This window comes from Podarcis muralis, chromosome 3 (genome assembly GCF_964188315.1).
Source record: "Podarcis muralis chromosome 3, rPodMur119.hap1.1, whole genome shotgun sequence".
Taxonomy (NCBI): domain Eukaryota; kingdom Metazoa; phylum Chordata; class Lepidosauria; order Squamata; family Lacertidae; genus Podarcis; species Podarcis muralis.
The window spans coordinates 19,043,259-19,067,538 of NC_135657.1; the positions used below are offsets into that span (position 1 = coordinate 19,043,259).

Here is a 24,280-nt window from a genome sequence, read left to right on the forward strand (position 1 = left end):
TCTATACGGCCCTCAGCACTCTTCCCAGTCCCAGCTCCAGGCTCTTTCCCTCAATGGCTCTGCTCTGCTCCCTCCCCAGAGTTCTTTTTCCTGGCTGGAAACTGCCCTTGAACTGTGATCGAATCATAGAGTTCTATGAATTCATAGAATCATAGAGTTGGAAGGGACCATGATGTACGGAGAGGTGTATGTGCTGCTGGTGTGTGTGGAAACCTCAGGCTTTTGGTGTACCCAGGTGCAAGTAATAATCCGTCGCCTCACCCACTTTTACCTCAGGCCCCCTCCCACCACTGATGTGCGGCCCCTAGAAGGTTGCCCATGAGGGCATGTGGCCCTCTGGTTGGAAAAGGTTTCCCATCTCTTCCCTAGATCCTTTCAGCAGGTCAACGATGGCTTCCTTGCCACGGTCATTGAATTACTGCCACAACTCTTGGGCAAGTTATTCTGCCTCTTGTGCTTAAGATGGCATGGGATGATCTTACCATTTTTCCTGCTCTGGAGTCAGCTATGACGAGTGTCTGCTTTTCTCTCCTGCCTCCAGCTATGCCAAAATGGGTGGAGAAGCCCAAGGACAGCCAGCTAGAAGAGGGCAAGCCAGGATACCTCCACTGTCTCAGCAAAGCGTCTCTGAAGCCCACAGTCAGCTGGTTTCGCAATGCCATCCCCATTTCAGAGGTGAGCACGGAGGGGCTTTGTGGAACTGGCTCCTCAATTTTGCGGCTGTGTCTCCTTTATTGCTCTTTGATTACAGTTTAAGCAGTAAAAGGTAAAGTACCCCTGGACAGTTGAGTCCAAAGGCGACTATGGGGTTGCGGCGCTCATCTTGCTTTTCAGGCCAAGGGAGCCGGCGTTTGTCTGCAGACAGCTTTCATGGTCATGTGGCCAGCATGACTAAACTGCTTCTGCTGCAACAGAACACTGTGATGGAAGCCAGAGTGCACGGAAATGCTGTTTACCTTTCCTCCACAGCGGTACCTATTTATCTACTTGCACTGGCATGCTTTTGAACTGCTAGGTTGACAGAGCAACAGGAGCTCACCCGGTCACGGGGATTCGAACCACCAACCTTCTGATCAGCAAGCCGAAGAGGCTCAGTGGTTTAGACCACAGTGCCACCCACATCCCTACAAGTTTAAGCAGTGCATCCTCTCCCTGCCCCTACCCAGTTCTCTTTTACTGTTTCGGGGACAGGAGTAGAGGATTCTCAATTGTGCTGCAGAAGACGAACCTGATGAATCATGCAAGTGGCCCTATCCAAGTGGCCCCATCGGAGACCACTGGGTACAGGGCAGTATATAAATTCAATAAATAATAATAATAATCTAGTGCAGCTTTCTGGCTGACCAGCTTCATGCAGGAAGCCTGAAAACAGACATGAGCACAACAGCACTCTGCCCACCTGTGATTCCCAGCAGCTGGGTGTCAGAGATACTATGCCTGTGTCTAGGGATGTTTGTATGTGAGTATACATGCCGGTGGGGATGCGGGTGGTGCTGTGGGATAAACCACAGAGCCTAGGGCTTGCTGATCAGAAGGTCAGCGCGACGGGGTGAGCTCCCGTTGCTCGGTCCCAGCTCCTGCCCACCTAGCAGTTCGAAAGCACGTCAAAGTGCAAGTATATAAATAGGTACCACTCCGGCAGGAAGGTAAACGGCGTTTCCGTGTGCTGCTCTGGTTCTCCAGAAGCGGCTTAGTCATGCTGGCCACATGACTCGGAAGCTGTACGCCGGCTCCCTCGGCCAATAAAGCGAGATGAGTGCCGTAACCCCATAGTCAGCCACGACTGGACCTTAGGGTCAGGGGCCCCTTTACCCTTTACCTTTATACATGCCTGCGTACTGAATACAGTGTGTGTTTCAAGAAGGGGCGCATTGGTGCCCTCAAGAGAGGGCCCCCCCACCTATTACAGCACAGCGAACCAACCCAATTAAACACGGCCATGTGGCCTCCGGTCAGAGCCACCATTTTCCTTCTCCCTCTCTCCCTCCTCCCCCTCTCTCTGTCTCTCTCTCTCTCACACACACATGCTCATTTAAATCCTCGTTGTGTGGTCTTGCAGTTCAACAGCTGACTGTGTCCCGTGGCTGTCTATATATGTGCGTATGTATGTATATCAGGTTCCAACTGGCTTAATCCTATTATGCAATTAAATCCTTTTCATAAAAAAAAAAATACAACAAAAGGGAGATGGGCTCAAGCATCTGACACAGAACTAAAGAGGCTTTCATTTGCAGTATCCTTTTTCAGTCCCCCCTTTCCCCTGCGAGATGCTTCTAGAAACAGGGCCCTGTTCTGGCTGTTGCAGACAAGAGCCAGCTAGAACCTCGTCGGTGGTGGAGACTTGACTGTGCCAGGTAGAAAAAGGGGGCACTTGAGGTTCTTTTGAATTCTGCCGTGGGGCTTTGGGGCTGGTGCCAGAGCCAGTTCTGCTGCCTACGAAACAGACTTTTCACTTTCCTAGTTACACCTTTTAAGAAACAGAATTTTTAAAAAATTGGGGGGGGGACCTCTTCCAATTTTTATTTTGTGGTTCTTTGCTATTCTTTTCCGAGGCAAATCAGGGATGCCCTAACTTGCTGATGATTTATTTATATCATCAATTTATTTATTGCTTGATTGTAGTTGGGGGTACCGTTAAAAACAGCTTACAGAAAACATAAAATGGTGAAATTATCACAGAGCAATTTACAGCCGTGATTTCAAACGTACGGAAAGTTAAAACAACTAAAACAAATTAAAACTCATACACACTTTCTAAATGTCTGGGTAGGCTTGTCTGAATAAGAACAATAATTTGTAATAGTTTATGACTTGTACCCTACCCATCTGACTGCGTTGCCCCAGCCACTCTGGGTGGTTTGCAACAGAATGTGTTAAAAAAAAGGAAAAATGAGACATTTAGAACTTCCCAATAATTTATTATTGAATGTCATTAGCAGGCATCAAAAAGAATGCAGGGAAGGCGCTTGCCTGATATCAATAGGCAGGTAGTTCCAAAGTGTTGATGCTGCCACACTAAACAATCCAGTTCTTACAGATGCGGTGCAGTATTATGTTGCGCCTGTAAAAGCGCCAATTCTGCCGATCAAAGTGAACCTTTGGGGCTCTGAAAAGGCATAAGGGTAAAAAATAAAGGTCCAGGTGTAGTCTCCGGCAGTGGAAACGGAAGAAGTAGCCTGCACAAAAACCACCCCCTGGAATTGTTTCTTTTGGCTTGGGGACCTTAAAAGGCCTTTGCGCTCATCATACATTTCTTCACATCCGGCAGGATTCCCGCTTTGAAATTGCCGAGAATGGGACGCTGCGGATTAACAACGTGGAAGTGTACGACGGGACAGTGTTCAAGTGTGTGAGCAGCACACCAGCCGGGAGCATTGAGGAGCAGGCTCGGGTGCACGTCCTGGGTATGTGACTCCTGTTGGGGGGGGGGAACTCTTCTCGTTTTCTGTATGCATGCGCTACACGAAACAAACGCATGTGCTCACAATTCAGCTGGGATTCCTTCATTGCTTTCCCCCCTCTTTTTATTAAGGATTTTCTTGTTTTACAGATGTATGTGTAATGTCTCTCGTATTTTTCCCATGTAACATTTTTACAAATCCGTTTCATTTGTTGAGACATTAGGGGAAGAAAAAAAAGGGGGTGGAGGGGGGGGAGATAGGTGGGGGTGGGGTCGGGTGGCAATGTTTCTATTATGCTTAATGTATGTAGGGTTTGGTGTCAGCGTCGCTCGTGCCGGTTCTCTGCTGTTCACTTGTGTTCCTTTGGTGGTGAGAGAGGTTGGGGTTGGCTTAGGGTGTGGTTGTTTGTTTGTGATTGGCTGTGGTGATCTTTGTTTTCGTGTGTGAGTGGGGTGGGTGGGTGTTTTGAATCAGGTGGATTCCTTCATTGCTAAATGACCCCTGGGAATCCCTTCTGACTATGAATCAATCGGTCAGCGTGCGTCTCCTGCTCCTGACGATGCCTTGAGAATCAGAGCCTTTTCAGGGCCGCGCTTGGCCTTGCCTGAGTCTGTGCCACCCACAAGCGCTAAACTGTCTTGTAAGGAGACCTAAGGACTCATTGTTTTGTGTTTGATTACTGTGCTCACGTCTTCTTACCCGGGCATTTTAATTTCAGAGAAGCTGAAGTTCACCCCTACCCCTCAGCCTCAGCAGTGTGTCGAGTTTGATAAAGAGGTCACCGTCTCCTGCTCAGCCACAGGCCGGGAAAAGCCTGCAATCCAGTGGATTAAAAGCGGTGAGGAGGAAATGTTCAGAATGTGCAATGGGCTTTGTATCGACAGGCCTTACTGCAAAAAAAAATGTCTCTGAGTGTTCGCCTTTTGCTTTGCGGAGAAGCGCAGGAGCTTTGCATTGGGTTTCTAAAATATTCATTGTCCTTTGTTGACAATAGTTTCCCATCTCCGCAAAGCTAATCCTTTGCCAGGACATGGTAGGTCCTAGTCGGCTACTTGCGATCTGCTCCTGAATGATCTCTCTACTCCTTTACCCAGACGGGAGCAGCCTGCCAGCCCGGGTCAGTCAGAATGCTGGAAACATGAGCTTTCGTAAAGTGACGAGGAGCGACGCCGGAAAGTATACTTGCATTGCTTCCAACGGCCCTCAGGGAGAGATCAGAGCGACCGTCCAGCTCACAGTGGCAGGTAAGCATTGGGTAGAAGAGGATTGTCTTTTTAAGCAGTGCTTGGCGACTTAAGAAGTCCGAGATCCGCCAGCCTGATTTTCTGAGGAGGCCTGTGGGGTGGTCAGTAGTCACTCTTGGTAAAATGTTGACATTTGGGTCAACACCACCAAAGAGGTGGGCTCCTGTTCATGGCTCTAGACACACTGCCCACCTGATAGCTCAGTCAGTAGAGCATCAAACTCTTGATCTCGGGGTTGTGGGTTCGAGCCCCACATTGGGGTAAAGATTCCTTCATTGCAGGGGTTGGAATAGAGGACCCTTGCGGTCCCTTCCAACTCTACAATTCTGTGCTTCTGTGAGCCTTGTAATGCTGTTTTGTGTGTGTGTGTGTGTGAGAGAGAGAGAGAGAGAGACAGACAGACAGACAGACAGACAGACAGACACAGACTAAGGCTGGGCAATACAGTGGTACCTCAGGTTACATATGCTTCAGGTTATATACGCTTCAGGTTACAGACTCCGCTAACCCAGAAATAGTGCTTCAGGTTAAGAACTTTGCTTCAGGATGAGAACAGAAATCATGTTCCGGCGGCTCAGCGGCAGCAGGAGGCCCCATTAGCTAAAGTGGTGCTTCAGGTTAAGAACAGTTTCAGGTTAAGAACGGACCTCCAGAACGAATTAAGTACTTAACCTTAGGTACCACTGTATTTGGTTTTCAACATTTTGATATATCACCAGCTAGATATTGCGATGTACTGATAAATCGTAATATCAGAAATATGGATGGAACTATGTGGAGGTATTGGGTGGTGTCACAGGTTTTTTTTTTAATGATTTTCAATTTTATACATTTCAATAATTTTGCTACCATTTTAACATTGCAAAACTTGACTTCCTACCCCCTCTTTTTGCGGTTCCTTAAATTTATTTTTTTATATTTTCTCCATATTCCATATTAACTTAATTTAATCATTTATTCCATCTACTTTAAATGTATACTCTTATAAAACTGCAGGTTATTACAGTACAGTTGTACCTCGGAAGCCGAACAGAATCCATTCCGGAAGTCCGTTTGACTTCCGAAATGTTCAGAAACCAAAGCGTGGCTTCTGATTGGCTGCAGGAGCTTCCAGTCAGTTGGAAGCTGCAGTAGCCCTGTCGGACATTCGGCTTCCAAAAGAAAGTTCAAAAACCAGAACAATCACTTTTAGTTTTCGGGATCCAGAACATTTGACTCCCAAGGCATTCGGGAGCCAATGTTCTTATCTGTTTACAGTTTCTTTGTGAATATTCAATAAACGAATTCCATTCTTTATGAAAAGTTTTGGAAAAGGTTGTATAGCTTTTTATAAAAAGTTGTCTTGATTTTTTTTTTTCCTGGTAAGTTTCGCCATTTCTGCGTATTCCATATGTTTTTGTAGCCGTTCTTTCGTCGGAACTTCTTTCCATTTTTGGACCACTGTAGTAGGGCTGGGTGATTTTTGCCACTGTAGAAGGGCTGGGTAATATATCATCCCAAACTGGTTTGAAGTCCATATCATGATGTTGGTTTCATAATTTTTGACCTGGCAATATATCGCGAATCATAGCGCACACGTGCGCAAACCCCCCCCCCCCCCAAATAGCACAGCCTTTTTCAACAACTGGGAAAGCAGTATATAGACGTTTAAATAAGTGGCTTAGTCGTCAGTGGGATACTGAGACTTCTGGGGAGAGTGGCTCTCAGAATTGATGGTTGCCATCCATATCGATTTCCAACATGCTCCCAAACGTAATGTCTGCACCTGCACCTTTCAGTCCTGCCTTTTCTTCTGGGAAAGAAAAAAGTGGTGAACCCTAATGTACCAAAACTCGTACAATGATATGAAAAACAGCTGCCAAACAATGTGAAGTTTCTTCCTTATTTTTAGTTTTCATAAGCTTTAAGCTGAAGCCACAAGACACAACCGTCTACCCGGGACACACAGCCATGTTCCAGTGCCAAGCGGAAGGCGACCCGGCGCCACAAATCCAGTGGAAAGGGAAGGACAGGATTCTGGAAGTCGACAAATTCGGGCCCAGGTAATGGTCTGTCCCTCCAAAAAGTTCTCAATACCCCTATTGGGGAAAGGCCTCCTTTCACCCACTAAGTTGCACCCCCAGTGCTTCTGTCCTGCTCACACAACAGACTTCCACTTGGATGAAGGAACTTCTCCCTTCTGAAGTGCCCCAAGATCTGCTGCAGAGGCTTTTCTTTTGGGGGGCACATGGGGAGAGGAGAATGCAGGGGAGTCCTGGTGCTTAGCGTTGGATTCAACCCAATGGATGTCCAAGTTATTCGTGTCTGTTGATTTCACCGAGTCTGCTCTTTCTTTATATCCTGGCTTTATCCCAAGAAGCTCTAGGTGGTGACCATACGTCCCCCCATTATATCCTCACAACAGCAACAACCCTGCGAGATGGGTTAGGCTTGAGAATTAAGGGACTGGCCCAGGATCACCCAGCAAACTTCATGCCCGAGTGGGGATTTGAACTCTGGTCTCCCAGGTCCTGGTCCAGGCCTCTTAACCGCTGCACCACCCTGGCTGCAGAGTATGATTTAGTTGTATGCAGCCCTTAACTTGTTCCTCCGTCGCCTCCTGCAACGAGCCTCTTGCATTCACCCGTTGCTTTATAGCAGGGCCTTGTCGACTTGAATTTCAAGTTCTGCAGGTAAAAAGAAGCATTTTTGCAGTAGCTGCAGCTTAGTTGACCCAACCGTGTTGCCGTACTAAACCGCATTAGAAGCCTGTGTCTTGACGCTTCACCAAGTCTCTTGCCTGCTGTGTTTTTACGGAGAGGGAGGCTCTCTTCTGCAAGACAGGGGTCACCTCCAGGCCTCTTGAGTCCTCTGGCTGCACTTCTCCACAACCTTCTCCTTTGGTATATATGTGCGTGGGAAGAGCATGGCACTCCCTAGCCCATGGCGCAGCTCTCTCCGGTTCCCGCACAGCCGAAGCGAACACAATAGGCAGGCAATTAAGGGATCATCCCTTTTGCTCTGAAGGGCATGCGGCAAGAACCAGCGTTTAGGGTTGATTAAAAAGCCAGGCAGACGCTTAACAAGAGCGTGCCTCAAAGCAGTACAGCACTGTTGCAGTGGAAGGTAGGTGGAAGCACCCAGAGTGGAAGCACACTCCTGCTCAAAAGGATCGCTGGTAGCAGAGTGAGGAAAGGCTTTGGCTTAAAGCTTTGTAGGGCAGGAGGTGAAGGTCAGGGGGCACCAGTGGACTTGATCTGTTGGAAACCCCGGGCTCAAATTTGGCCCTTGTCACTCCCCAGGCTACATTCCCCCCATCCAACCAGTGATACCCCTCCACTGGCTCTTTTTTGCAGCCTCCTTGGGTGGGCAACGCCTGGGATAGCTCAGTTGGTAGAGCACAGGACTCTTAATCTCGGGGTTGTGGGTTCGAGCCCCGTGTTGGGCAAAAGATTCTTGTATTGCAGGCGGATGAACTCGATCACCCTTGGGGTTCCCTTCCAACTCTACAATCCTATGATTGTATGTCTTTAGGCGCCTGGTAAGAACATTCTTCTTTACCCAGGCCTTTGCAGTATGAGTGGACTGTCATTATGATTTTCTTCTCTGATATTATTATTATTATTATTATTCTATGTCAATTATGTTTTTGATGTTATGACTGCCCTGGGATCTTCGGGAAAAGGGCAGTATATAAACCAAATAACAGTCGTACCTTGGAAGTCGAACGGAATCTGTTCCGGAAGTCCGTTTGACTTCCAAAACGTTCAGAAACCAAAGCACGGCTTCTGATTGGCTGCAGAAGTTTCCTGCAGCCAATCAGAAGCCACAGAAGCCTAGTTGGATGTTCGGCTTCCAAAAATAGTTCGCAAACCGGAACAGTCACTTCCCGTTTTGCGGCATTCGGGAGCCAAAACATTCAAGAACTAAGCTGTTCAAAAATCAAGGTACGACTGTATTATTATTATTATTATTATTATTATTATTATTATTATTATTATTGCTACTATAACAACAACAAGAACACGTAGTAATGTTAGTACAGTGATACCTCGGGTTACATACGCTTCAGATTACAGACTCCGCTAACCCAGAAATAGTACCTCAGGTTAAGAACTTTGCTTCAGGATGAGAACAGAAATCGTGCTCCAGTGGTGCGGCGGCAGCACGAGGCCCCATTAGCTAAAGTGGTGCTTCAGGTTAAGAACAGTTTCAGGTTAAGTACGGACTGCCGGAACGAATTAAGTACTTAACCCGAGGTACCACTGTAGTAGGTGGTTGGCTTTGGGTTCACTAGAGCTGCTTCCCCAAAGATGCCATTCTGTGGTGCAGGTGTATTCTGTTTGCACAGAACCGTGCTCTGGAGCTACGTAGGGCGGTTCTACTTACTGCCCCCCCCCTTCTCGTCCGCTTCCTTTTGCAGGGTCCAAATTATGTCTAACAACTCTCTGGTAATCTATGACGTCACCAGTGAGGATTCCGGCAAGTACACGTGCATCGCCGGAAACAGCTGCAACATCAAGCACCACGAAGCTTTCCTCCATGTCGTGGGTAAGGGATGTTCACATAATATGCCCGCTCAGCCACTGCACTCTGCAGAACTGGCACTGTTAAAGGCGCGCCACATACTACTCATTGCACTTTTGTAAGAAATCAATCTTGTAGTGCCTGTCGACCTTGGGAAGATCCTTTCACTGTAATCTTCTCTGCGGCTGCTGAAAACATCTTTCTTTAGGCAAGCCTACCCATTTATATATGTGTGTGGAATGTTGACATAGGCTTTAAATGTCTATGCCTAATAAAGGATCTTGATTGATTGATTGATTGATTGATTGATTGACTGGCAGTAATATGGTTTTTAAAAAATTTCATTGATTTCAGTTATTTTTGTTTTGTTTTATTAATTTTCACAAAATTATAAACAAACAAAACACACAAACAAACATAAATCTTAACCTTATTGAACATTGTTATTAACATTTTTAAGTGACTCCCTCGCTTCCCCTTGGTTGAATTTCCATGCATATCCTTACAACGGCTTTCCAAATCCTAATTCTTATAAGCCTAACTTAGTTCATTAACATCCTTATATCTTTTCAGTTCAAAATTGTACATGTTAAACATCACTTAACTTATATAAATTCCTAAGCCAATGATTTCAGTTTTTATTGAATGTTTTAGAAGCTTTTTAAAAAATTCATGTTATTGTTTTATTCTCTTTGCAACTTGCTCTGAGGGTTTTTTTTACAGACAAGCAACATACACATTTTATGAAATAAGTGTCCATTTCAGAGTGGTCAGGCAAATGTGTTTGGGGTGCAAAAAAGTGACTCTGTTTTTTGGCAAGACATATTCTTCATACTTGTGGTTGAAAAGGAGGAGAAGGGCAGAATATTCTCCTGTCTGCATACTATGACACTTAACAGCATCACTAGGTGGTAGCCACCGTTGGACACAAAATACCCTACGCAGACTGGTTCTAACAACATCTGAAAAGAACCGTTCACCCTGCTCAAGAGGCAGCACATGCTGGCACAGCTGTCCTGAGTAAGGTTGTCGGGCTAATTCTGTACATTGCAAAGAAAAGCCAAGAGCATGCTTGGTTGCGGTATGTACTGTGGCATGTGGTGACCAGATGTGGCCGCTGTGATGTGGAAGCAGCATCGCAGGCCTCTGTTTCATGTCATGCCCTCCTTCTTGCTTCCAGACAAACCGGTGACAGAAAGGGAGGGTGCACCAAGCAGCCACACTCCCTACAAGATGATCCAGACCATCGGGCTGTCGGTTGGAGCTGCGGTGGCGTACATCATCATTGTCCTGGGCCTCATGTTTTACTGCAAGAAGAGGAGGAAGGCGAACAGGCTGAAGAAGCAGCCGGAGGGGGAGGAGCCAGAGATGGAGTGCTTGAACGGTAAGATGTTGGAACTTGAATCCCGGCCAGGAATGGGGAAACCTGCGTTCAGCTTAGGCTTCCTGGTTCAGAAGATGAATGAATTATTCGCCTTCATTGTGGACAGATGCTTGGGCCTGCAATGGTTCCTTTTCAGGAAGGTAGCCCAAAGAACTGTCCAAGTTGATATATAATAATAATTTATTATTTATACCCCGCCCATCTGGCTGAGTTTCCCCAGCCACTCTGGGCGGCTCCCAATCAAGTGTTAAAAACAATACAGCATTAAATATTAAAAACTTCCCTAAACAGGGCTGCCTTCAGATGTCTTTTAAAAATAAGATAGCTGCTTATTTCCTTGACATCTGGATGGGAGGGCGTTCCACAGGGCAGGCGCCACTGCCGAGAAGGCCCTCTGTCTGGTTCCCTGTAACCTCACTTCTCGCAATGAGGGAACCACCAGAAGGCCCTCGGAGCTGGACCTCAGTGTCCGGATTGAATGATGAGGGTGGAGATGCTCCTTCAGGTATACTGGGTCGAGGCCGTTTAGGGCTTTAAAGGTCAACACCAACTCTTTGAATTGTGCTTGGAAACGTACTGGAGCCAATGCAGATCTCTCAGGACCGGTGTTATGTGGTCCCAGCGGCCACTCCCAGTCACCAGTCTAGCTGCCACATTCTGCATTAATTGCAGTTTCCGAGTCACCTTCAAAGGTGGCCCCACGTAGAGCGCATTGCAGTAGTCCAAGCGGGAGATAACTAGAGCATGCACCACTCTGGTGAGACAGTCCGCGGGCAGGTAGGGTCTCAGCCTGCGTACCAGGTGGAGCTGGTATCACACTGTGACAGAACCTTCCCTCACTTGGGATGGTCCGAAGGATGTTGGCCACCACAATTCCCAGCCAGCGCCAGCCAGCAGTTGGAGATTATGGGAGTTTTAGTGCAAAACACCTGGAGGACAGAGGACTGGGAAGGCCAGTCTAGGGATTATAGCCAAAGACTAACATAATCTCCAGGAGTTCTTGAAAGATCTCAGATGTGGCATTGCTCACCTCCTAACTTAATCTGTAACTTGTACTCAAAATCTGCCTGGAAAGTAGGTAACACTATTTGTTGTTGGGTTTGTTTTTTAATGGGGATCTGGGAAATTACAGGCAGTCAATTTAGCATCTGTCCCTGGTACCATATATTGGGAGAAAGTGGTATTAAAGGTGGAATGATACAGAATATAGAAGTCTTGCTGAAGAAGTATTGGGTCCTGCAAAGCTGGTTCAGAGTTCTTTGAGAGTGTCAACAAGCGTGTGGGTAGAGGTGATCTGGTCGCACATTCGGGCTTTCAAAATGCTCCTCACTGAAGGCTCCTAAGTAAACTTACGGGATAAAAGGGCAGGGTCTCTTAGGGATGAATAACTTACTAAAGAAACAAAGAACAGGAATAAACTGACAGTCCCACAATGGAGGGGAGCTTGATGTGTGCTTCTTACCTTGTTAATAAGTTATTTGGAGACAGGGATGGGCAGGGAGAAGGTGACCAGGTTTGCAGATGGTATTCTGTCACTTTTGTGGAAAGAAACTTAGCAAAACACTTTTAAAAGATTGGAAGGAACTTCTATAAATTTGCTTTATTTAGAGAGCGCATGATTTTAAATTACTTTGGTGCCAATTTTAGTGGGGTTTTGTAACTTTCCCTCCCAACGCTGATAATAACCTGCAGGAAATAATGTAGCTGTGCAGGGAGGGGAATGCCTGCCTCTTTCTAAATTGCTGTCTCCTGCCTTTTGAGATGTTTACCTTTCTGTGCAAGGCAAACTTCATCTGCCGGGCTCCTCTTGAGAATGCAGGAGCTGCCCAGAATACTCTTATTAATCCGTCACTGCCGACAGCGGGACCTGCCTGCTGCTTTGACTGCTGAGGGGCTGTGATGAGTTCTGATCTCGACTACTGGAGGGTTATGAAATAACCATGAGGGGTATCCAGCAGGAGCCTCGAGCGATAGGCCAAACAGCAAGAGGGGCTAATCAAATTGCAGGAGCTGAAAGGCAGCCAGTTCTGTGCACTTAGCAGGCTCCTCTGAATTCTGTGGCAGCATCGCCCTCTAGCGACCAAGGCAAGCTGCTTTGTAGGGAAAATGGACTGTTCTGCCTTGAAATAGACCCCAAATTCTAGAAGGGTGGTTGCGTTGGGTCCTTGCTCCAAAAACAAAGTTTTTTTGGGGGGGTGTATGACTCAGATAATGATCTGTCTTGTGGAATGCGTCTGATAGGTGAGTGGAGCAACACACCTGCCCAAGTCCCTTGCACAGTGCTTCAATAATCATAATAATCATAATCATAAAAATAAAAATACTCTGCCCATCTGGCTAGGTTTCCCCAGGCACTCTGGGCAGCTCCTAACAGACTATCAATAATAACAGTAAAAACATCAAACATTAAAAACTTCCCTAAACAGGGCTGCCTTCAGATGTCTTCTAAAGTCAGATAGTTATTTATTTCCTTGACATCTGATGGGAGGGCGTTCCACAGGGCGGGTGCCACTACCAAGAAGGCCCTCTGCTTCCGTGTAACCTCACTTCTCACAGGGAGGGAACCGCCAGAAGGCCTTCGGCGCTGGACCTCAGTGTCCGGGCTGAATGATGGGGGTGGAGACGCTCCTTCAGGTATACTGGGCCGAGGCTGTTTAGGGCTTTAAAGGTCAGCACTTTAGATGCCTGGCAGCCATGTGATTGTCGGGTGCTTGGGAAACACAGTTTGCCAGCCCTATGCTTGGCAAAGCTGCTTTCTGTGGGGATCAGCTGCATGACTTGAGTTTCCCCATGGGGAACTCGGTTGCACAGCTACATCCCTGCTGCCTTACATCTGATGTCACCTATGACATCAGGTGTGGGACAGGTTGGGGGTGCTTTAAGGGCTAAATAGGGACCCAAGCCAGTGCCAGATTTGGCTTGTGGGCTGAAGGTTCCTCACCCCTGCCCTTGGGAATCCATGGAGAAGTTTTTGCCTTCTCATTCCCCCCTGCATTCACCCCACAGTGTTTCAGCTGCTCAGAACTCTTCGGTTGCAATTAGCAGTCGCACAGCAGAACAGCGACTGGCCTCCTTTTATGGTTTGCTGGGAACTGGGCTCCCCTGAAATGCACCTTGCATGCACTTTGCAATCAATGCTTTTGTTTCCGGAGGCTCGTTAGCACGGAGTTTGCGATCCCCAGCAAGCGTTCCAATTCTTAAAAGCAGTCCTTTTTGACAAACCCGTTTCTCTTTCCAGGGGGCACTCTGCTGCAGAATGGCCAGACCACCGCTGAGATTCAGGAAGAAGTGGCCCTGACCAATCTTGGCAGCGGCTCCGCGGTCAGCAAGAGGCACAGCGCCAGCGACAAGATGCACTTTCCCCGCACTAACTTGCAGACAATCACTACCTTAGGTAATGCTGCATAGCAACAATGTTAGTTTCTGTTTGCCTCTGTGCAGTGTGTGGAGTCACAAGACTCTGTTTTGCATTCCACACATTCCAGGCTGTTGGAAGTCAGACAGGAGATGGATGTGACGTTACTGGTTTCCTGTTCCTTTGTTGATCAGTTTCTCTCTGCTTTCACAGAGAGAGGATGTATTTCTTTTCTGTCTGCGTAGCTTAGTAATAAAATCTAGCAATGTAGCCCAAACTTCTCATCTCTTCCCTGTGCTGGAAACTCTGCTGAATGGGGGATGTGCCTGGAGCCTTATCAGAGGCTCAGGTCATTAATTATCGTCGGAGGGCGATTCCGGAAGAGTCACTCTGTCGAACGCAGATTCCGACAAACAATCCTGCTTTGCATTTGCTTGCTGGTGACCTCAACCTTTTCCCCCTAGAGTTTGACCACCCGACATTTGCTTTCCGTCACTTAACTAGCACCGCACGCTATAGGTGTAAAGTATCATGTAGCTATTTGGGACCATGGATAAACAGGTCAACGGTATTCCGTGCAGGACATACGGAGGTCTTGTGCGGTACATTGTGTTGGTTTATCTCCCCGCTTGCCACGAGAACAGCAGCAAAGGTTGTCCTCTTCTTCCAGGGAAGGGTGAGTTTGGAGAAGTCTTCCTGGCCAAGGCCAAAGGCATCGAGGACAACGAAACCGAAGTGCTTGTTTTGGTCAAGAGCCTTCAAACGAGGGATGAGCAGCTGCAGCTGGACTTCAGGCGAGAGTTTGAGATGTTTGGCAAGCTGAACCACAGCAATGTGGTGCGGTTGCTGGGCCTTTGCCGGGAAGCTGAGCCTCACTATATGGTTCTGGAATATGTGGATCTGGTAAGAAGCCCCTCTGGGACTGTCAAATCTCTGTACGGCCTTTTTGGCAGGCAGTCTGGCCTTCAAATCGGGCCAACATCTCTCTCCTACAAAAGGCGTTTTACTGAGGCCCAGCATGGTGTGGTGGTTATAAGGCCTTAGGAGACCAGGGTTCAAATGCCCGTTCAGCCACGAAGCTGGTTGGGTGATGTGGAGCCAATCACAGTCTCTTTTAAGTCCGACCTGCCTTGCAGGAGGTGAACCACGTAAAACGCCTTGATTTCCTTTGTGGTATAATTGAAAATTCAGGGACGCGGGTGGCGCTGTGGGTTAAACTACAGAGCCTAGGACTTGCCGATCAGAAGGTCGGCGGTTCGAATCCCCGCGGCGGGGTGAGCTCCCATTGCTCGATCCCTGCTCCTGCCAACCTAGCAGTTCGAAAGCACGTCAAAGCGCAAGTAGATAAATAGGTACCGCTCCGGCGGGAAGGTAAACGGCGTTTCCGTGCGCTGCTCTGGTTCGCCAGAAGCGGCTTAGTCATGCTGGCCACATGACCCAGAAGTTGTACGCTGGCTCCCTTGGCCAATAAAGCGGGATGAGCGCCGCAACCCCAGAGTCGACCACGACTGGACCTAATGGTCAGGGGTCCCTTTACCTTTATAATTGAAATAAATAGATTATACTTTGACTGATGCTAAAAGGCCCATTGACTAGGGGAATTGCCACAATGAAAACAGTGGGATGCTCCTAGGGTACCGCTGACAATTGAAGGTCTTGGATAAAGCGGGACATGCCTGCTTGTTAGACAACTCTTTGAGAGGCAGATGAACATTTGGTGGCTCTTAACTGCTTTCTAGTTTGGGGGCAAACGCCAGCAGCTTATGTAGAAACGCCAGCCGCTTGCATTGGAGGTGACTGCATAGATTTCAGTCTCCGAAATGGATGGAGTGACAAGGGAATCTGGATTCTATACAGGGCAATATTACTTTGTAAGTGAAGGGAATGTATATATAATCATTCACCCACTTCTAAAAGTTTCCTGAAGCAGAAGAAGATAGCAGTGAGATAAATGATTGCAAAGCAAATGAGATGAGGAGGAGGAGGAATACCATGATGTTAATGGAAGATAATATTTGGGTTCGTAGGGGGTATTCCAGATTATATATGAATGTAGAAACATGGGACACTATTTTATCCCGAGCCCAGACCATTGATCCATCTTATCTTAGCACTATCTCCATGGACTGGCATCATCTCTCTGGGTTTTTTGGCAAAGGACTGCTCCTGCCCTACCTTGAGATGCCAGGTGCTGACACCTGGGGCCTGCATGCGAAGCAGAGATAGTTGCAGCCACACGGAAGGAATCTCTCTCACTCACACACACTGTTGGTTTTGTGCTCTCCTGGTAGCATCAGAGAAGACGCCGCCACTTTTGCCTGGGCAGATGAGGCCATCCCTGTCATTGTCCTTCCTGCCTTTCGGTGCTTTGTGCGTGCAGTTCTGAAAACAGCAACTTCCTTTTCTTTCCTGGCAGGGAGATCTGAAGCAGTTCCTCCGGATTTCCAGGACTAAAGATGAGAAGCTCAAGCCGCAGCCCATCAGCACCAAGCAGAAGGTGAAGTGGGAACTTTGCACCAATTTCCCTTAGGCAGTTTTATGCTTCAGCATGTGAATAAGCCAACAGCCAAGGGAGGAGGGAACAAGGCGCAGCCTGTTTCCAGGGGGCCAACTGTGATATAATTCAGTGGTATTGGTCTGAATGCTTGACATGACATATAGGCTACAACCTTAAATCCCCCTTCCAATCCAGGTGTATTTTATTAATGAAATTACTCAATTGCCCTTCACTGCAAGGTCCCAGGGTGGGTTACAACAATAGAATCTACCATTATAAAAAAAAACAGATAAGAGCATTACAGTACAATGAGAAAACACATAAAGCAGTGTTTTGTTAATATACATTTTTATTAATTTTTTAACATATCATTTCCAACAGTCATTTAACATAACTTCTTTTCTTATACAATGTTTTAGACTTCTGTCAACAGCCTCTGAAGATTTTCCCTTCTTTATCACTTATTCTGCATTTCTGAATTTCTCTAATACTTTTAATTATCATTAAACTAATAATTCTCTTCATAATCTTCCTTGCAATATTTCATATAATCCTCCTTACAGAACTCCTTGCAGTCCTACTAGCGTAATCTGCTTATTACAATTGCTTTTCAAATTGTTCAAATATTTACTCCAGTCTTCTAAGAATCTCTGGTCCCGCAGGTTTCGAATCCTTCCTGTTAATTTATCTAATTCTGCATAGTCCATTAATTTCATTTGCCATTCTTCTTTCGTTGGTAATTCTTCTTGCTTCCATTTTTGTGCCAAATAAAGCAGTGGCTTTCAACTTGTGTGCTGTGGCACCCTGGGGTGCCTTGAATGATGGCCAGGGGTGCCATATGCACCGCTGGCCTCTGCCACTCCTTCCTTCCCTCCCTTCTCTGATGCCCTCTCACCTCTCTTCCTCCCAAAGGCTTGCACAGCTGTTCGTTGCAGCAGCCCTGGCTACAAGCTCCACAGGCGAATGATGCCTCTGGGGCTGGCCAGGGGGTGCTCCCCAGGCCTCTATGTGGGGCAGTGTGAGGAGGCACCCCTCTCTCTGGCAGCTCAGAGACCAGGGGCAGCAGCTGCGGCTGCCCAGAGGACTCCCAAGGAGAGCGAAGAGGAGAGGAGGCTGAGGGAACACTCCCCGAGGGAGGGGGTTCGAAAAAGGGGGAGAGGCTGCAGGCAAGGGGCGGCAGAACTGGACAACTCCTGAACCCCACAGTTGTGGCCACAGAAAGAATGTACAGTGGTACCTTGGGTTACAGACACTTCAGGTTACAGACTCCACTAACCCAGAAATAGTACCTCGGGTTAAGAACTTTGCTTCAGGATGAGAACAGAAATCGCGCGGCAGCAGCGGGAGGCCCCATTAGCTAAAGTGGTGCTTCAGATTAAGAACAGTTTCAGGTTAAGAACGGGCCTCCAGAATGAATTAAGTTCTTAACCCGAGGTACCACTGCAGTTGGTCAAGGGTGCCGTGGGCCCAAAAAGGTTGAAAACCTCTGGCATAAAGCATTCCAGGTGACTTGATTACATTTTTACGGCGCTGGTCTTTTCCCAAACAGGTGTCCTTCTGCTGCCAGGTGGCCCTGGGGATGGAGCACATGTCCAACAGCAGATTCGTGCACAAAGACCTGGCAGCTCGGAACTGCCTTGTCAGCGCACAAAGGCAGGTGAAGGTGTCCAGCCTGAGCCTCAGCAAGGATGTTTACAGCAGGTAAAGAGAGACTGCTGCACCTCGCTTGGCCGGTCTGAACGCGGCACACCTGGGGTTTTTTAGGGGCCAGAGAACTGACCTGTCCTTTTGCTTCCTTACGAGCAGCGAGTACTATCACTACCACCAAGCCAGGATCCCTCTCCGCTGGATGCCGCCTGAAGCCGTCTTGGAGGACGAGTTCTCCACCAAGTCTGACGTCTGGTCCTTTGGGGTCGTCATGTGGGAAATATTCACCCTGGGGGATATGCCCCATTCCAAGCTGGCGGATGAAGAGGTGCTGTCAGGTACGTACGTCCCCACTGGTGCCTATTCCCCGGGCTTAATCATCATCATCATCATCATCATCATCATCATCTATAGCCCGCCCATCTGGCTGGGTTTCCCCAGTCACTCTGGGCGGCTCTCAACAGAATATTAAAAACACGATAAAACATCAGACATTAAAAGCTTCCCTAAACAGGGCTGCCTTCAGGTGTCTTCTAAAAGTCAGATACAGTGGTACCTCAGGTTACAGATGCTTCAGACTCCTCTAACCCAGAAATAGTACCTCGGGTTAAGAACTTTGCTACAGGATAAGAACAGAAATCACGTGGCAGCAACGGGAGGCCCCATTAGCTAAAGTGGTACCTCAGGTTAAGAACAGTTTCAGGTTAAGAACGGACCTCCAGAACGAATTAAGTTCTTAACCCGAGGTACCATTGCAGTTGTTTATTTCCTGGAGACCTGAAGGGAGGGTGTTACACAGGGCGGGCGCCACTACCGAGAAGGCCCTCTGCCTGGTTCCCTGTGACCTCACTTCTCACAGTGAGGGGAACTGCCAGAAGGCCTTTGGCGCTGGACCTCAGTGTCCGGGCAGAATGATGGGGATGGAGACGCTCCTTCAGGTATACTGGGCCGAGGCTGTTTAAGGCTTTAAAGGTCAGCACCAACACTTTGAATTGTGCTCAGAAACGTACTGGGAGTCAATGTAGGCCTTTTAGGACCGGTGTTAAGTGGTCTTGGCGTTCGCTCCCAGTCACCAGTCTGGCTGCCGCATTCTGGATTAATTGTAGTTTCCGGGTAGCCCCACGTAGAGAGCATTGCGGTGGTCCAAGCGGGAGATAACCAGTGTACGCACCACTCTGTAGTTCTGTGAAATTACTGTAACCTTTACAAGAGTCTCAGTGCTGAGTTCCAGTAGTGTGTGCTCGTTGCTAAGAGCTGGGCCAGCCGTCCCCTGTGTCCTCAGCCTCCTCTTTTTCTCTCTTTAGGTTTACAGTCTGGGAAGATGAAGCTTCCCCACCCAGAGGGCTGCCCCTCTAAGCTCTACAAGGTGATGCAGCGCTGCTGGGCTCCCAGCCCGAAGGACCGCCCGTCTTTCAGCGAGATCGCCAACATGCTGGGAGAGAGCCCGTCCGAAAGCAAGGCCTGAGCAGGGAGGTGCTGCCCGCCCTCCTCTAGCCGGGGTTGGGACACAGCGGCAGCCTGGCTTTTGGCATTTTGACTGTTACAGACTCCTCAAACCGGGACCTAAGAGTTGAAACCCAAAGGGACCACGGGATTTTTACACGCAGCCCCCACGCGGAGGGTCACAGACACAGCGGTCCCGAAGACCTCGAGGCCTCTTTTTTCCTACAAGGCCCACCCACCCCTGTTCCCTTGCGCCCAACCAGACTGCGCTCCTCCGGGTTCTACCTCCGATAATCCGCAGGGCTAGTTGGAAACAGCGACGTCCCAGAGATGAAGGGGAATCTGGGAGCTACCGCGGGCCAGTCACAAAAAAGAGAGTCTCTGTGGTGATTCCTCTGTCTCGGGACATCTATCCTTTTCTCCCTCCCCTTGAACAAAACCCCTTTGGGGAATCCTTTTAGTGAAAAGCACAGCCAGGTTCCTTCCAGGAGCTAGAAAGTGTCTTAACATTGGGGGGGGGGGGTAGCGTGCAGCATGCTGGGGGCTTTTTCTGTGCTGCTGTGCAGCCCACCAGGGGTTTTTTTGTGGGGGAGCACTGGGAAGAAGTCTAAAGTAAGCCCTGAGCAACGCCCAGGGGGAGGCTGTCGGCTTTTGTATTTACAGCAAAACCGTGTCCCAGCGCCTGCCCAGGTCCACCTTCTGGGTTTGGCATTTCTTGCTGCCTTGATTTATATTTCTCAGTGCAATGGCTTCAGCAGCAGGAACTCCCAACCCTGTGCACCGGTCATTTTCGAACACCTCCTTCCCCAACCTTCTGCCATATCAGTTGAGCTGACCTAGGAGGCTTTGGAAGGCAACCAACCCCAGCTCCACTCCCTGGGCTGTACGCCTTATCTGAACAGGGTCTAGCAGCCTTTTTGTGTGGCCATATTATCCCCGCCATTTTCTTGGGAGGTTACCCCCTTCCCCCTTGCACAGAATCTGGTGTCCCACCCACACTGGAAAGGAGGACCCCCCCTTCATTGCCCGTCACACGCAGTTCTTTTCTTACTTCCGGCGAGGAACCTGTATATTTATTAAGCAGTCCTTCCACCTCTCTTCTCCTCGTGTCGTCCATCTTGTCAGGCCTTCTGGCACCTCCCTGCGTATCCAAAAAAACAGAGCAAAGAACACTTAAGTGCCTGGCATATGAAGGAGATTTCTCACTAGCTTTCCTGACTATCCAATGCCGCCTTTTTATATGATTATTTGGGGCAATGTTTGTTTTCCTTTCTTTCTTACGTTGTTTTTTTTTTAAAAGTTGACACCTCTCAGCCTTAGTAATTTTTTTATATATATTATTACTGGAATTGCAGCCTAGAGTCATTTTTTTTAAGTTTCAGTTTGCTTAAGCGGAGGGGTAGAACAGCCAACAGGTGTTCTTTTTTAAAAACAAATAATATGCTGCTCTCAATAAAGAGTCCCTCACTTTTTAAAAAAAACCCAAAAGACCAGTCCTGTATTGCTTTTCTCTGCTTCCTCCCCCCCCCCCCCCGCCCTAGGTGGATCCTGCTGTCAAGAATAAAGTTATATTTTATTTGAGGCTCCAAGGAAATCTGGTTGGGTGGAAACTCTCAGCTTGCACAAAGTGACCAGGAATCAGTGTGTATTTGGCAAGACGCAAACAGCACCGTTCTCCGCATCTGCAACATACCTTTAGTTGCCAAATCTGTTTGTTAGTGGAAATTAAAGTGTTGTCTCTATCAGGCAAGGGCCATAATTCAGTGCTAGAGCATTTCCTTTGCGTGCGAAAGGCCCTAGGGTTGATCTCTGGCATATGCAGGGAGGCCTGGGAGAGTCACTTACCTGAAACCTTAGAGAACAGCTTCCGGTAGGCAATACTAAGCCAGGTGGCCAATTTGGTCTGACTCTTCCAAGATGGAAGAAAAGAGATTCTGACGGAACATCAAGAAGAACTTTCTGACGGTAAGAACGGTTAGATAGTGGGACAGACTCCCTCGGGAGGCGGTGGGTTCTCCTTAGAGGTTTTTAAACTGGTTGGATTGCCATTTGTTGGGGATTCTTTAGCAGCGATTGCAAGGGGTTGGACTAGATGGCCCTCGGGATCCCTTACTGTTCTATTCGCTCAGGTTTATCTGCAGACGATCAGGAGGGAGAACGTTGCCTTTCGCAGCTTCTAAGAGATATATATCACTGCGCAGCCTTCTCTTGACGACAGTACACAAAGAGATTAGTTTTAAAATTCAGGAATCAGAAATGAAGTTCTTTTCTCTCGTCTAACGTCAAAGCATGTTACCAATAAAGCATATTTTTAGAGCAATTCATTTCATTCCCTGGACATTTTCGAATGAAGAACTGAACGCATTAGTACAGATTGTGCATATGCAAAGTGCCTTTCCCCTCTAGATGTGGTTGGGCGAGCCGTAAAAAGTTTTATCAAATCCTCTCCCGCAAGGCAGAACCACCTCTCCCCTCTTATCTCCACCTCTCCCCAAAACACAGACTAACCTACATAATCAATTGAGGCTACCATTATTGCTCTAGAAACTTCCATTCAGCTGCGTGGTTCCATGTTTGGGATCCGCGTCGTCTGAATAAATCAGCTCTACCCTTTTCTGTCAATAGTTAGCATGGACCCATGAAGATAATAGTACCATGGAAATATCTCGTTCCTTATGTTGTAAACCACCGTGAGATCTGCGTTTGAAGGGTGGTATACAAATTTAATTACCGTATATTTTGCTCTATAAGACTCACTTTTTCCCTCCTAAAAAGTAAGGGGAAATGTGTGCATGTCTTATGGAGCGAATGCAGGCTGCGCAGCTATCCCAGAAGCCAGAACAGCAAGAGGGATTGCTGTTTTCACTGCGCAGCGATCCCTCTTGCTGTTCTGGCTTCTGAGATTCAGGATATTTTTTTTCTTGTTTTCCTCCTCCCAAAACTAGGTGCGTCTTGTGGTCTGGTGCGTCTTATAGAGCGAAAAATACGGTAATAATAAATCATCATTGGTATTGTATAGATTTTTTTCTTTCTTTTAAAAACCACATACAAAGCTAGCAGGCACACCAGCTCCTAGGGGCCAAGGCTGAGGCAGTTTTGCCACCCCCAATGTATTTTTTGAAGTGGCTGGCCCCCTCAATATTGGGGGGGGGGGTGGTCTCTGTCCCCTGGCTCCTCACAGTGTGGCGTGCATGACGTCACTGAAAGACAGTGGCTGTCCCAAGGTCGCCCAGTGAGCTTCATGGCTGGGGGCACGGGATTTGAACCTGGATCTTCCCAGTCCTAGCCAAATTGCCACACCAGACTGTCTTTCACATATAACGAGGTGCAGCTACCAAGAAGACCGTGTCTCGAGCAGCCACACACTTTACCTCAGGCAGCGGACTTTGATGGGTGCATGACAAGATTTATTCAATCCACTCCAAGAGAACTCCGATGTTATTCCTGTTCTGGTAACGTTTGGGCTAAAAGTACACACAGCACCAATTTTAAACCCTTTTAAAAATATGTCGTTACAAATTCCTCATAGCAGCTTCAGTTTAATTCCTCTAATCCCAGATTTCTGACAACGGCAACAAAAGCCTTAACTTTCTTCTGAAATCCATGGGGAGAGAGGAAGCACAGATGGAGCTAACTTAAGAAGGGAAATCCAGAGACTCAAAAGACGCCAGCAGAGAAGGCCCTGCTATATTTAGGGAAAAACTGAGCACAGGACTGATTGCCCAGGCATTTGGAAGGGGCTGTGCAAGGGACTTTGATGGATGTCAATCACCTAGTGCCGGCAGAAATGGCCGATGAAGTCCCCAGCCTTTGCCCTCTTGCAGCAAGAACACAAAACAACGACAACGCTGAATTTTTGAGGTTTGGAAAGTTGTTAGGAAAAATGCATCAAAATATTTTGGATGGATGAATGACTAGTGGGAAGACCTTTCAACCACCCCACAAGCATATAATGTAACAAGCATGTAATTGTTTATATGGTTTTAATAGAGAGATAATGATACAGTGGTACCTCAGGTTACCCAGGCTAACCCAGAAATAGTACCTCGGGTTCAGGATAAGAACAAATCGCACGGCAGCAGCAGGAGACCCCATTAGCTAAAGTGGTGCTTCAGGTTAAGAACAGTTTCAGGTTAAGAACGGACCTCCGGAACGAATTAAGTTCTTAACCCGAGGTACCACTGTAGATAGATAGATAGATTTAATTCTTTCAGTGTTTAATTGCTTTTTAATTATTTTTTTCTATGTTTTTAGCAGCTCTTGTTTTTATCTGTAAGCCGTCCTGAGTTCTGTCAGGGGGGAAAGGGTATGAATAAGTATACAATAAAAGCAACTATAATACCGTAAGTTTGTATTATAAGCAAATCAGGATGACCTAAATTAACAAGTTGTCTGGAGGAGCCCCATGAGGGCAGAAACTTTTAAAAAACAAGTAAGAAACTGCTGAGGTTCTTAGGATGCTGCGCTTAATAGTTTTACCTTCTTCCAGGCGATTTTTCTTCAATTTGCAGTGTTGCGCTGGGAGAAGAGAAAACCCAGAAAATTTCTTTTCTTTTCTTTTTTAAAATGCTGCATTTCAGTTATTTTCTACGTAGCTTTATTTGACCTCTGATTCATATAAGCAAGCCCAGAGATAACTATTTTCACTGAGAGTCTTACCTTTTGGGTGCCATTCCTCCAATCACCACTGGAGGGTACTGTGTTGTAGGAGAACACCTAGTCTAGGGAAGTTATCTAGGACAGCTTATAATTGAGAATTTATCTTGATTTCTTTGCAGGCAAACTAGGTAATGTTCAGACCTG

At 47.4% G+C, this 24,280-nt stretch overlaps 1 protein-coding gene across 1 annotated transcript in view; it reads left to right on the forward strand.

Moving 5' to 3' along the window:
• PTK7 (protein tyrosine kinase 7 (inactive)) overlaps positions 1 to 21,797 on the forward strand; it is a 102,387-nt gene extending 80,590 nt beyond the window's left edge. Inside the window, exons 8-20 of the mRNA XM_028724866.2 lie at positions 542 to 675; positions 3,269 to 3,404; positions 4,120 to 4,239; positions 4,496 to 4,645; positions 6,537 to 6,687; positions 9,048 to 9,175; positions 10,332 to 10,535; positions 13,774 to 13,929; positions 14,561 to 14,793; positions 16,307 to 16,387; positions 17,937 to 18,088; positions 18,194 to 18,372; positions 19,339 to 21,797. Of these exons, the coding sequence (XP_028580699.2) occupies positions 542 to 675; positions 3,269 to 3,404; positions 4,120 to 4,239; positions 4,496 to 4,645; positions 6,537 to 6,687; positions 9,048 to 9,175; positions 10,332 to 10,535; positions 13,774 to 13,929; positions 14,561 to 14,793; positions 16,307 to 16,387; positions 17,937 to 18,088; positions 18,194 to 18,372; positions 19,339 to 19,499 (1,985 nt within the window). The 3' untranslated portion in view covers positions 19,500 to 21,797. The remainder of the gene's footprint in view (positions 1 to 541; positions 676 to 3,268; positions 3,405 to 4,119; positions 4,240 to 4,495; positions 4,646 to 6,536; positions 6,688 to 9,047; positions 9,176 to 10,331; positions 10,536 to 13,773; positions 13,930 to 14,560; positions 14,794 to 16,306; positions 16,388 to 17,936; positions 18,089 to 18,193; positions 18,373 to 19,338) is intronic.
• Positions 21,798 to 24,280: the final 2,483 nt, after the last annotated feature.